At 43.0% G+C, this 14,582-nt stretch overlaps 1 protein-coding gene across 8 annotated transcripts in view; it reads left to right on the forward strand.

Annotated features, from left to right (window-relative positions):
• TMEM131L (transmembrane 131 like) overlaps nucleotides 1-14,582 on the forward strand; it is a 160,360-nt gene that overhangs the window by 61,717 nt on the left and 84,061 nt on the right. For all 8 annotated transcript variants that reach the window (XM_059066667.2, XM_067035703.1, XM_059066668.2 and 5 more), the window contains 3 exons: nucleotides 8,181-8,249; nucleotides 12,457-12,580; nucleotides 13,917-14,033. In XM_059066667.2, coding sequence (XP_058922650.1) covers nucleotides 8,181-8,249; nucleotides 12,457-12,580; nucleotides 13,917-14,033 — 310 coding nt within the window. The remainder of the gene's footprint in view (nucleotides 1-8,180; nucleotides 8,250-12,456; nucleotides 12,581-13,916; nucleotides 14,034-14,582) is intronic.

Below are 14,582 nucleotides of genomic sequence, written 5' to 3' on the forward strand. Positions count from 1 at the left end.
TAACAGATACACATTACTATATATAAAATAAACAACAAGGATTTACTGTATGGCATAGGGAACTATATTCAGTATCTTGTAATAACCTATAATGGAAAAGAATCTGAAAAAGAATGTGTATATATGAGAATCACTTTGCTGTACACCCAAAGCTAACAATAGTGTAAGTCAACAATTCTTCAGTTAAAAAAAGACAAAACCAGCTTGCTCATGTTCAGAGAACTAATATCTAAATTTATATGGGCAGGTTGGTTGGTTGGTTTTCTAAATATAGCTACAGTATTGCACCAACTGGCATTGTCCACTTATGATTGAGGAGGAAAAGGCCTTCATTCCCAGTCTCCCCACTCACTTATCATTTGTGTGAATTTCTGTTTGGCTTCCTCTTCACCACGTGTAGCATCTGGCCAAGACTGTTACTGCTGGAGACGTCTAGTACTGATTTACTTTTTCATGCTAACTTGTCTTAGAGCTGAAAGGTAGTGCAAAATGTATTTTGTATTTTTCAGGTTTAAAAATCATTTTAAACTATTTTAACATGTAGTAGAGTCTAGGAAAAGATGTTAAGTCTTTCAACCATAGATGAGAAGCCATGTTTTACAGTAAAGAGAAAGTTGGGCTGGGAGTAGGAAACATACGCTTAATTACTGGCCTTTTCTTTTATAGGTTTTTGCATGGTTATTTAACCACTTAACTAAAGGCGTTCTTTATAGCATGTGGACTGTGGTATGGTTAAATGTGTAAACACAATAATATATTTTAAAATTCTTTAACGTGCAAATGTAACGTCTTTTGAATGTAAGGTCCTGCTAGTGAGACTAGAAGGAGAGGATGGCTTTGTGTGGTATCAGCGTGTCAGATGCCAGGACGGCGCTCAGTGTCGGCCACGTGTGGAGTTAAGAAAGGTAGAGAAGTCAGGGTGTCAGCAGGGCTCCCGGCTGGGCGGGTTGGCTGTCGCTCACCAGGAGGGGCAGACAGGGCTGTGAACCACTGGGGAGACCAAGGAAGACGCTGAGCTCCATCTTGGATTGTGTTTGGGGGTTCCGGGGGGCCGTCTGCGGGAAGGTGTCCGCTTCAGTTGGAAGCACAAGTCAGAAGCTCAGCAGAGGAGTCCAGGCCACAGATACACAGGCTTGGGAAATGAATCAGTCAGACCACAGAAACCAACCCTGGCTGATTTAAGCAGAAAAGGAATTCATTGAGAAGATGTTAGGCAGAGTACAGAATCTCAAGGAAGACTTAAGAACCAGGCTCAGAAAACAAACAAGCAAGAAGGGGACGTTGCAGCGAGAACCACAGCCAGAGCGTGTCCTGGAAGGAGACTGCTGAGGACGCCCCGGGCCCTGCGGCCCCCCGTCTGTGGTGGTTACTCCCCCAGAACAGCCCCACCTCCTTCCTTCCTTGTGGCATCATTAGCTGCTGCCCTACCCCGGGCCGGTGAACCTGGCCAAGTCTAGGTCGTGTGCTGGCGCCCGGCAGCAAGCGGGGCCACTAAAACTAGGGCGGTTGACCCTCGAACAACTCGGGTCTGAGCTGTGCAGGTGAACTTAAACGTGCTCTCTTTCTATCAATACGGACTGCACGATCCGCAGTTGATCGAACCTGTGGGCGCAGAACCGCAGCTAGGGGGCAGATCCTGAGGGCTGACTGTAAAGGTAAGGCAGACTTTTGACCGTGTGGGGGCGGAGCCCCTGAGCCCCAGTGTTGTTCAAGGTCACCTGTAATTGGCCCTTTCACAGCTCAGCAGGGCTGACAGTGGGAAATCTGTGAATGTGGTAAGGAAGCTTAGATGCTGGACAGTCAGAAAAATCCAGATGTCTGTATGGGAAGCATCACCCGGTTGGTGATGGGTGAGCCTAAGGGGTGAGTGTGAGGGTCCAGAAAGAGTGAGAATTGAGGAAGGGCGGAGGAAGGGGTGACCTGGGGGAGGTGAGAAGGGGGAGACCCGTGGGGTGGGGGGAGGAAGACCGGGCGAGACAGCCTAGAAACCAAGGGAGGGCACTTCGGGAGAGAGTAGCCCCTAGAGTGAGTCAGCGCGGCCCTCGAGCTCACAGCTTGTTGTCCCTGGAGACCTCAGCAAGAGCAGTCTTGGTGAGGGAGGGGCGCGATGCGGGAGAGAAGGGGGCCGGAGGCAGCATGGGGAGGGGCTCTGAGCCGGGTTCACGGTCCCCTTCAGCCACCGGCCTCTAAGTGGGCTGCATGGGCTTCGGCAAGTCACTCAAGCGCTCAGCGCATCTGTGTCCCTGTGTGTGGTACTGACAGCACCCATGGGGTGTGTGGGGTTACACGGGGTAATCAGCCCTTGGCACAGCACCCGTGCACTGCTAGTGCTCAGTGGACGTGCTTGCCGTCATCGGTCCCTCGCGCCGGAAGCTTGCTGCAAAGGGCAGAGAGGGCTTGCAGCAGGTGAGGAGCATTAGGGCCTCTTCTCAAGTGAGGGGGCGTGAGTTACACGTGTGTAAGTGGATGAGAAAGACGGCGTGGGTAAGGAGATGGTGAAAACCCTGGGGAGGGCAGGATGGGGCTGGGAGGCCCTGGAATCAGCTCAGGACCCACGCAGAAAGGCGAGGTAGGGGTCGTCTTTGAGAGAAGGAACACCTCCTCTGTGGATGGAGAAGGGCATCAGCAACTCAGGGGACAGACTGCTGTGGAGGACTTTTGTCCTGGCCTTGGAGGGATTGGCCATCACCGCGCCAGGTGGCTTAAAATCCCAGATCTCTTGTCAGTGAGACCGCCTCCAACAGACCACTGTTGGTACTGCTCCAAGGACTTTCCTCAACTTTGAAGCCCAGGGCTTCTATAGGAGAAGAAACTAGGAAAATTGTCTGCTACCAAATGACTTTTTTCCCCTCTGGGAATTTAATGGGGAAGAATACGGGTTTCTGCCTCCATTCCCCGCCCCGCCCCCCCGCCTCTTGGCTTGCGGCTTGCGGGGTCTTAGCTCCCCAACCAGGGATTGAACTTGTGCTCTTGTTGGGGAGAGAGCAGAGTCTTAACCCACTGGACCGCCAGGGAGTCTCTCTGCCTCCATTTTTAAGCGGTTCTTTGCGAATCGTTAATTTACCAGGAAGAATGACACTTCTGACTTAAGTAGACATGCCTGTGTATTTCATATTTTTTTCCTTTCCATAAACTTCTGGGGAGAAGTATTTTTTTTTAATTAAAGTAAAGCAGAGGACTTCCCTGGTGGCGCAGTGCTTGAAGGTCCACCTGCCGATGCAGGGGACACGGGTTCGTGCCCCTGTCCGGGAAGATCCCACATGCCGCGGAGCGGCTGGGCCCGTGAGCCATGCCCGCTGAGCCCGCGCGTCTGGAGCCTGTGCTCTGCAACGGGAGAGGCCACAGCAGTGAGAGGCCCAGGTACCGCAAAAAACAAAAAAAAAGTAAAGCAGAACACAACTTGTACTACCACAATTATGATGTAGAATTTTATAACTCGTGTAGTTACAGAACTCATTTCATAAATCGTGCAGCCCGGGCCATTTGTTCTTCAACTGAAGGCCCTAGAGCTGGTACCGATGGATCCGAGCGGTACTCAGGGCAGCGTCAGTGCCATTGGTGGGGCTGTGCAGGCCTTGCCCTGCGGTGGCCAGTCTGACTGTGGGCAGGATTCCTAAGGGCTGCTGCAGGCTGGGGCTTCTTATATCTGTACAGGGGTGGGTTCCGGTTCCATTGCATAAGAGAGAAGTGCTGAATTCCTCCAAGGTCCCTGGGAATAGCAGCTGAGTCCTACAAGTCCCTCTGTCCTGCTCAGGGTCCCAGGGGATTAACAGTGCAGTGGCCTTGTCAGTGGCAGTGCCTTCTCAGTCTCAGGGCTGCCTTCTCAGTCTCAGGGCTGCCCTCCCGTCTGCGCTCTCCTTCCTCCCTGCTCACACCGCCCCGCCCGGCTTTGCGCTCCCGGCTCTGCATCTGGCTGGAGCCACCAGATGCTCAGAGGGTGTTCTCCAAAGTGACCTGTGCTTCCTCAAGCTGTTACCTTGGCTGGAGGTGCCTTGGTTCAGTTTCCATTGAGGGTTGCTGTCGGTGGAGCCCCAGCCCTCGAAGCCTTTCCTGACTCTTGCAGTAAGTTTCTCCTGCCCCGCTCTTTGAACTCTCTTGATCTTTGAGTTTCGCCTGTTGGCACACAAACCTGGCCCGGCCTCCTGGATCACGGTCTTCAGGGGAGACTCTTCTGAGCTGGCTGCCCGCCCCCCCCGTGCAGCTGGGCCACACCGAATTCAGCCGAGGGCTGTGAGGCAGGGGCCCGAGCCCCTGGGCTTGTTCCCAAGAGGAGGAGCATTGCGTCTGAAATGATGTGTTTTGGATGGATAACATTTGTGAATGGCCAGAACAGTTGGTTACAGTTAATTCATTTTTATATCTAAGTTACTGAATTGAATTTTTTTTAAAGGGTGTATCTGATATTCACAGATCGATTTAATTTTCCTGGGAAGGAGGACTGGGCATCCCCGAGGGCTTTTCTAAGGATCTTGGCATCATCCAGCCCAGCCCCCTCGATTTGCTGAAGAGGAGACCAAGCCTTGTGTCACGTGGGAGCTCCTGGCTGGGACCTGAGCCAAGGTCTTCTCATTTCCAGTGAAATTTCTTTCCTCTTACTAGCCACTTTTTCGAACTGTGTTTCTTTGTTTTATATACAGAGAATAAAGATGGCCAAAGTTAAAAAAGAGAGAGAGAAAGGAGATAAAAATGTCAGGTAATCTTCGGCAAAGATATTCTTTGAAAAAAGCACGTGTGGAATTCCTTGTCCACATGTCCTGAAGCTGAGGGAAGGCGCGACTCTTTGCAGGAGGAGGGCATCTTCAGAATAAGTGGGCACGGGACGGGGTCCATGTAACAGGAGCACCTCGCCTCAGTTTGCTGTCACTTTTATGTCTTATTTCTGTGCCTTGTTCCTGCTATAGAAGCAGAACGGGCTCGCTCTTATTTTTCTCTTTTAATAAAGGGCTTTTCCTTGTAATCGTCTTGCAGATGGGGAAAGGGTGAAAGTTAGAAATAAGTGGCATGAATTTATAATTTAGTTTTACAAGATGCATGCCTTTATTTTATGGCAGATGTGGGGACTCCTAAGAGTACAAGAGGCCAGGTGGACTTCCACATAAAAGAATCATCCGTATTGTTAAGGGTACAGATGTGAAGAGGGTAATGCTGACTTTTGAGAGAAAAAGGAAAGGGAAGACAGTGTATCTTTTATTTCTGAAGCTCTTGAGGCTTAAGTTATTTCTTTGATGTTGTCGATTTAGAAATGAAAACTTTGGCATCTTTAAACACAGTATAATTTCCCAGCTAGCACTGATATTTGAGGATAATTGTTGATGTCCATAGTCGACTAAATTTTGGCAGTTTGCTGATTTTTCTCCCCCTTCAGTCTTCGATACTTGAGGTCATATGTATGTGCGTGAGATCTCTCCAGGTCAGTACCTGTGTCTAAAATGGTTTTATCTATGGGAACGAACTTTTTAACTCATAGAGTGATGTTAAATCTCCTTGTACAACTTGATCTAGTTTCCAGATTGTAAAGTCAAGTGAGCTGAAACTGACCAAATGAGAAAGATAAATCTGTTCTGTGACTTGTAGGAAAAAATTCTGACATGGTTTTATTTCTCCATTGTGAGGTCAAAAAATAGTTTCTTTGAAGTTTCTACCATATTGCTTTAGGTTGAACCTTAAATGTCTGATTTTCACTGGGTATGAAAAACTTCCTGATTGTGGGATTTAGAAAACTCTGTTATGGTGTGAGGCAGCCCAGGTTTATATTTCACTTGTTCTATTCAGAGATAATTACTACTACCCCATTTGGGACTTCTAAATCCTGAGGTCAGCTCTGACTCCACACTCAGTTGGCCTCTCCATCTGTTCTCATTGCTTTTGCTGTTAGATGACAGTCATCCTCTTAGTAACACGATCTGATGTTTATTGCACTTAACTATGTGCCAGGCGTGAAGCAAAGACATCATTATTTCATTTTAACCTCATGATAACTATAAGGTGGATACCGTTGTCATTTTCATGTTACAGATAACTAAGGCTGGGACTTTTGAGAAGGTAAGTGACGGCTTTGGGTCTCAGCTCTGAAGCCCTGCCCCTCTCCTGGCAGGCGAGACTGCCTTGGTTCCTTGGGTAGGTCATGTGAACTTGGATGGACTTGAACTCCATGCAGGGTTCAGGTTTCTGACCTGGACAGACAGATCTGCATTGGAATTTTGGCTGTGCCTCTTAGTAACTATGTGATCTTGGGTGAATTACTTAAATCCTCCAAAACCTCGTCTTCATTCAGAAGTTGTGTGTGAAATCTGATGATAAATCCACTTTCAGTACCCAAGGCAGGAAGAGACCATCATTAGTTCTTTTACTTTTTACTAATACAGTAGTCTGACTTTTCTAAGATCATTCTTGGCCTGTGAAGTTGCCTGTTTTCTTTTCCTTCTGGAATGCTGAGCCCTGACCAGCTCGGTCTGGAGTGGGGGTGACTGCGGTGCGTCTGATGTTGGCAACTCTTTACGTCGCCTCCTGTGGCTCTTCAAAACATTTCTGGAGGCAACTGGGTGTGTGTTTGTGGCCTTCTTTTGCAAGCAAGTCATGGAGTTAGTACTGGCCTTTGGGGGCTTGAGAGAGCCCAGTAAATAGCATACCTCTCACCTGCCTGAACTGGATGCGAGGGAGGAGGTTGGCAGTTGGAGACTGAGGTCACCTTTATTATTAATACAGTTGATGCTGAGGTAGAATAAAGGAGATACACATAAGAGGTACCAGAGAAAGGATTCTTAGGAGAGGAGATGGAGGAAGGGAAGCTTACACAGAGGCAGAAAAGTGGAGAGAGGAAGAAGGGATTGCAGCCAGGATTCTTCCTATGAGAAGAGGATTTTGGAAGGGGTTCTCTGTATTGTTTGCACCTTCAAGAAAAATGGGAGAGGGGCTTGCTGAAGGTCATAGCACTTCTATGAGCTGGCAAGTTTCAAACTCAAATGTCTATTCCTGGACCAGCCTCTGGACTGTGCTCGGTGGAGGGCTACTTTGCGGGAGGAGAACATGGAAAGATTGTATTTTGGAAAACTTACTTGAGTCTCTGAAAACAGTTATGCATGCTACATTTAGGAGCTTCTCCAGTTAAGTATTTTTGGAGTACATGGCTTTTAAAATGTCCTGTGACACTAAGTGAAGTAAGACAGAGAAAGACAAATATCTTATATCGCTTATATGGGGAATCTAAAAAAGAAAAATGATACACATGAACTGATTTACAAAACCGAAACAGACTCACAGACTTAGAGAATGAATTTATGGTTACCAGTGGAGAGGGGTGGGGGAGGAGGGATAGATTGGGAGTTTGGGATTGACAGGTACACACTACTGTATTTAAAATAGATAACCAACAAGGACCTACTGTTTTAAAAAGAGAAAAAAAAAATTTCTTAAAAGAAATGTCGTATGACAGTTACTTTCTTGATACACCCACGTGTATATATTTTATATTTATATATATATTTACATATAATTTGTATTTTATGTCTTTAAGTGTATATATATATTCTTACAGCTTATTTTTTACTGTCTTTATATGTTTTTTAGTATTTTAATTTCTGGCTTTTGGTTCTGAAGGAAAATGAAATCATAGTAATGATTAACAACTGCTGAAAATATGACCTGCCATATGGGATTTTATTTGATTGTTAATCTTAAAAATACAGACCTGGTGATGGTTTCAACCTCTGGGAGCAACCCTGGCTATGCTCCCAATCCTTTCCCTGTTACAACTTGTCTAACGAATGTAGAGGCGGAAACTCCCTCCCTCTGCAACCCCTTACCCTCAACCCCCGTCCTTGTATGTCTTTTCTTGATTTGGGGTTTGTGAAAATAGATATGTTTCCTGAATTCACCCAGAAATGAAGCCTATTAAAAATTAAATCTATCTCCATTTTTTATCTGAATGCTTATAGAATCTATATATTTGGTATGAAGTTATACTAACCATAATCTAAGAGTATCTTAAATTTTTGCAGCTGTAGAATTATATTAGACTTTGAATAATTCAACTTAAACATTTAAAATCTAGTTCAGACTCCTTTATAAGGGAGTAAAATTATATCTCATTAGAGCTATCAGCCTAAGTATATCCTCTTAACTCAGCATTCAAATTTTAAAAACACAACAAAAGTTAATCTGTCTTGTCCTTTCTTTTTTAGCTTCTCAGACAAGCTATTTAGTGGAAAAGCTTTACATTTTCAGCCATCAGTTCTAGATTTTGGAGTTCAGTAAGTATCTTCTCTTTATAATTTTTAATAATTTATTATTTACACTATTTGCTTTCAGGATATCTCTTATGTATATATATAACATTAAATATATTTTAAATATATAGATAATATCAAGAGAGATTGATCCTAGAACTTGTTAAAAGGAATATTTTTGTGAAAAGGAGAGTCTAAGAGTTGTTTTAGCCCTTTCTTTAGTTTTTAATGAATGTACCTTATAATTTAAGTTGATAGTAAGTCTTTGTTTTTCTGAAACGAAGCAGGTTATTTTATAATGAAAAACTACATATTGATGGTTTCTGAATTTTTAAAATTAGATTCACCTATTCACTCAGTTTTTACTGCTCCTTATGCTTTGGGATTCAAAATTGTACATACATTAGTTACTATGATTGAGGCTTTGGAAACAAGTTAAGTGGGGAAGACAGCGTGGAAGCTGTAATTCCTTGTAGTACATCTTGTTGAGAACCATGAGATGAAGGGGATGTGATCTGAGTGTCGGTTGAGGGACTGATCTGGGAACTCAGAGAAATTAAGGAGGAGAAGGGTGAAGCTGTGCTCAGGAGGGAACTTCCGGACTCGTGTTGGTTGTAATGAAGTGTTAGACTCCCTGGATGCAGAATTTTGCTGCACTCAGTAGATGTAATTTCACGTTAGTAGAGTTTCAAGGTGGAAGTAAACGAGTGTTTCAGGATTAAAAACTCTGCTTGTTTTAGCAGCCTGGAACATCACTTCAATTTTATAAAGAACTTTTTTGAGTTGCAAGAAAAGTTATGTGAGTGAAATAACCATGGTGCTAGGAGAGCATCTGGGGTGAGTTAGTGGTGGTCCCCTGGTGTGCTCTCCTTTATTCATCTGGTTTCCTTCTTTCCATTTCCTTCTGATCATCAAAATATCAGAGCTGCCATGAAGAATAATGAATTTTAAATTTAAAAGCACATTGTTGAGCTTTTTAAGGAGAGTCTGTAATAGGAAGAAGTGATAAAAGTGCGAAGGGAGCTTGCTGATTTTACAAGACTCTAGGCGTCTACTTTTTTGTTTTTGAATTTTTATATTTTTATTCTTAGGTAAAGAATGAGGTTTTATAATCAAACCTCATTGATTTCAAATTCTGAGATCACTTTGCTTTTGTCAAAAGTATTGTAAAAGGAAATTTCAGTGCAGGACCTACTTTAAAGTGTATGTTACAGATTGGTAGATATAACAAGACGGATAGTAGCAAATACACTTAGATTAGGATAACAGTTCCAGTTCATGGGACACTGGCTGTCCATAGTATATTTACTCTTCAGTAATATAAAAAAATCCTACAGTCGTCAGTGCACATGATTGGATGTATGTATGTATTATCTATGTATGTTAATTAGCTCTGCACATGAATTTCTGGTTCTAATAGCTGGAAGCATGTTGAAAAAAAATGTTTGAAGTTCTTGATTTGAAAAGGTTACTGAGCTTTAGACTTGAATCACCTTTGGATAATTCAGTTTTGTTTATGTAGTAGTTTATAGTTTTTAAAGTACAATCTTGTCTCTTGTGAGTTGAGGATTACAGCAATCCTGGAAGGATATTGGAGGTAGGTGTTGTCTAAGAGAGGGAATCATTTCCAAATATCTCTGTATTGGAGCATGTGCTACAAATGCTCATATATTTGTTGCTGAGAAGTAATGCAGTTTTCCCAAGGTCATTTTACTGGAAGTGACAGAGTAAATCTTTTGATTTCTAAGCCAGCATGTACCATGCTATTTTTCTCATAATTGAGATCCAAGATATGGTTATGGGAATAAATTATTTTTGCTGAAGTTAAAAAAAATCTCAGTAATAACAAAATATAGACTAAATTGGAACACTTTTTAAAAGTTAGTCAAGTTTTACCTTGCATCTAACAAATGGTCTAATCCATAGGCATTAGATACACATTTTTTTTTTTTTTGTGGTACGCTGGCCTCTCACTGCTGTGGCCTCTCCCGTTGTGGAGCACAGGCTCCCGACGTGCAGGCTCAGCTGCCATGGCTCATGGGCCCAGCTGCTCCGCGGCATGTTGGATCTTCCTGGACTGGGGCTCGAACCCGTGTCCCCTGCATCGGCAGGCGTACTCTCAACCACTGCACCACCAGGGAAGCCCCTAGATACATATTTTAACTAGAGAGTTCTCATTTCTTCACTGCCCTAGGTCAGGTTTTGCTGTTGTTTATTTTGGCGTTGATCTTGAGCAAACCTCATTCCTTCCCATAGTTCTGGTTTCCCTCTAGGATGCAGAATCAGGATCATGTTATTCAGTTGGCCTCTGCCTACTTCTTAGGGCTTATGTTAAGGGTTAATATTCTGCTGGTCCTGAGATTAAAAGTGCTAATCATTCATAAGAAATTTTAATCATTCTTTTGTAGTATTAAATTAATAGAGTATCTTGCAGTTGTCACTAGTGAAGGAAATTCTTATCCTCATAACACTTTTAAAAATAGAATTAAAAAAAATAGGATAAAAATAGTACTGTGGTGACTAGGTTTCAGCCAGCATTCTCTGTTAGGTCTGGTGAGGTTTCTGGTGGACACAGCCATTGGGCTCTGTTACATTGCAGTTTTGTGGTCTTATTTTTTAAGGTGTTTCTTTTGTATCCTTTGAAACTAAAAATCTTGTATTCCAATTATGTGAAGGAAACAAAAGCTTTGAGGATAAGTATTAATAACTTTGCTGATTGATTCATATTATTCATGTAAAACCTAAAATCATGGAAGTTCTTATTTGTTTAATTTAATTGAGGGAAGAGGCAGATGTGAGCCTAGTACACCTGACACAGGGCTTTCTGAGGTGCTGTGATAGTATAAAAAATTTTTAGTTGTTTTATTTAAGAACACTCTAAAAAAATCAAAGTTTTAATCACACTTATTGTATTTTATCTGTAACTGGCTGTTAAGGACTTTTAAAATACATATTGGACATACTAAGCCTTCAACTAAGACTTGTGATTAAAAGTTGAAGGAAGAGCTGAAAGAAAAATTCCAAGGGTTTGATGCCACTGATACAGTATTTTGGAAATCCTATTATATATATATAAGAGAAACAGCATGCACTTAATTTTTCCTAAAGCACACGTTTTTTTTAAAAAATATTCAGCTGTGAACCCCTAGTTTTTAATATGAGAAATAGGAACAAAATCAGAGAAACACAAACATAATGTAGATGATGTTTTCCCCTGTATTTAGAATATAGTTTCATTTCTAGGCCATACTAAAGAGAACCGTTTATTTAAGGGTCTCTGCCACTGAGGGTGTTAAAACTGGAGAGATGACTTCAGTGAAATTTTTGCTGGCTCTCTATTTATCACAACACGGTTTATCTGGAGTGAATTTGGTATTGGGTAGTAGCAATCAGAGTAAACAATTTGAGGGAACATTGCAGGTAGCTCCAGGTAGCTGGGCTAGAAACTGGCCCCTTTCTTCTTGCAGTTCCTTTGTCAGAGCCCACCTTTGTAGATGGAGAGCCCTGCTGAAAAGATTCAACATCAAGGTTTCCATTAGTTAGGGTATTTGCTGAAGAGCAGAGATTCTTAACTCTGAGGGTCATGGAAAGTTTTGAAAGTATTTATAACACTTTTGTATGCATATTTGTGGATGGAGGAGCCAAAGCTTTCATTAGAGTTTTCTGAAAGACTCATGATTTAAATGGATAACAGCCAAAGCTAGAAAGTGCTGCAGAGCTTTCATTTTTCTCGGAAGAATGGTGTTTAACAATTAAGTTTTCTTTTATAAGACTTAATACAGTCTCTTTGCCAGTTGAAATCCATTCCCCCCAAAAGTATCTTTAAATTTATTACTCAGAAAATGAACCCTAAGAAGGTTGGCTTTTTCTATGAGTACAGTTTCTTATTTAAACATATTTTATTTTGCATTAGAGACCCAAGTCAGACAGATACCTAGTTCCCCCTAGGTGTTTTTTTGGAAGCATTCAGTGGCCTAGATGGGTTGAATTCTTCTAATACAAAAATCAGTGGGGTGCTACTGTGGGTTGGTTTGAGTGTCTTGTAAAAGAAAGGATTAAAAATTTTTTTTGACTGTTGTGGATAGAAGGCTTTATTAACAATAGGATTGTTGCTTTTAACTTTGTAATGAAGATCAACAGCTTTCTGGGTTTAGAGTATATATGTGGATGGATGGATGATTTTGTTTATAACCATACAATCCCTTGCGTTTTCCCCTTGTTCCCCTCCTAGGTTCCTGGGACACCCTGCAGCAAAGATTCTCTATGCTTATAACCCTAGCAGGGAGAGCGAGGTCGTGGTGAATTCCGTGTTTACAGCTGCGGGACATTTCCATGTGCCTCCCGTTCACTGCAGGGTGAGTGTGGACGCGTCTTGGAAGCTGTGCTGTGGCGGGCTGCCAGCTTTTCTTGCTTTCTTTGCCTGTAGTTTTTTCACTTTCTGTTGCCTGTCTCCCCTTTTTTCTGCTACCCAGACTCTTTCCTTCTATGTGTTTGCTTTAGCATTTATTTTTTCAGTTGTTCAGATTCATAATTTTGGTGGCTCTTGATTATCTATGTGGAAAAAAAAAGTTTAACGAATTTAAACTATGTAGTAATGCATGTGTATTCAATATGACTTTTTCATAGTTAAAGAACCTTAATATTACTTGTCTCATAGTGACTACCAGTGCTGAAGCATTTAGTAACTAGTACAAGCTTACAGTGGTGATCTCTTCACCTGGCAAGCGTGCTAGGATGGTTAGGACTCTTTTCAAAATACAGGCCTAAGGGGGGTGAGTGGATCCTTGTGAAGCTAATTTGCACCATAACGCAGAGCTCAGAACCCTGATCTTCTAATAGTTTTAATTTAAATTTTTTTAAAAAATTATTTATTTTTTTGGCTGCGTCGGTCTTCATCGTGGCAAGCAGGCTCTTCGTTGCGGAGCAAGCGCGGGCTTCCCTCTGGTTGCGGTGCGTGGGCTCAGTGGTTGCGGTGCGTGGGCTCAGTAGTTGTGGTGCACGGGTTTAGTTGCCCCACGGCATGTGGGATCTTAGTTCCCCGACCAGGGATTGAACCCACGTCCCCTGCATTGGAAGGTGGATTCTTTACCACCGGACCATCAGGGAAGTCCCTAATAGTCTTAATTTTAGTAATTCAATTTAACTTTAATTTTTAAACTTTTAAAAGGTCTTTAACTTTTAACGAAGATCCAGGTTACTACTAGAGTTTATTTTCCTTACTATCCCCATTTTTTCTTAATACTGGGACTCGGGAAGTGGAATAAGGGGGAGGCCAGTATTTTGATCATGAGAGTCTGTCCAGATAAACGCCGTCCCTGACTTTTACTAAGTAGCAACATGTCGGTACGCCGGTGGTTCTCTTTACTTAAGTGGAGGTGGAAGTGTGTTAGACACAGGCCCTTGAACACATGCGGGAGGAAGAAGAGGGCAAAGGAAAGGTATGAGGCACGTGGCTCCACTCGGGGTGAAAGCTGTCTTGCCCTAAGTCCACGGTGTGTTCTTTGATATTTTCTCTTAGACTGTTGGATGTTGATCTGTTTGGACATTCTCGGGGATTCATGATATGCATTAATCAAGGGTGCAAGAATACACACATATCTGTTAACAGGAATTGTCAAGAAGAAAGACTGTGAAAGACAGTTTGTCAAAGAGGGGCCATTCCAAGTGGCTAATGAGGTAGCTTTCTTTCAGGTAATTCCAGCAATGGGGAAAACGTCCTTCAGAATTATTTTCTTACCTACTGAAGAAGGAAGCATTGAAAGTTCTTTATTTATTAATACCTCCTCACATGGTGTTCTTTCTTATCATGTAAGTAGCTTTCTCCGTTGGTCATATAATTTGGCTGTTGATGTAATGAAGGAGTTTGGATGTTAAAGAAAATCCTTTTGGAAATGTTGCCCCCTAGTTTGTGTCACTCAAGTATAAGGCTGCTTAGTTGATGTCCAGCTAACCAGCCCTCCTTCTTCCTCTGCCCCACGGGCCAGGTGGCCATCTTTCATGCAAAGTGCACGGCTGGAATGCACCTTGGATCTCGAAAGGGTATCAGAACCAAACAGAAATCTATCGGACGGTTTTCTAGTATAAAATATAATGGGGTTTCAAAACGCATGACACTCACCTCCAGCAGTCCAGGGATAGGAAGCTTGTGAGGGCAGCCCCTGGGGGTTTTGCTTCCTCCTCTCCCGGGCTCAGGACTGTTTCTCCTCTGGGGACACGGACTGCATGCTTGGGGGCCCGTCCCCAGGGAGCTCTCTATTCTAGCAAAGCACCGGGGAGGGAGTGAGAGGAGCCTTTTTGTGGTCGTTCACAGAAAGAGTCAGGAATCTCTGTCTTTTTTTTTTTTTTTTTTTGTGGTAC

Source organism: Kogia breviceps, chromosome 6 (genome assembly GCF_026419965.1).
Source record: "Kogia breviceps isolate mKogBre1 chromosome 6, mKogBre1 haplotype 1, whole genome shotgun sequence".
Taxonomy (NCBI): Eukaryota; Metazoa; Chordata; class Mammalia; order Artiodactyla; family Physeteridae; genus Kogia; species Kogia breviceps.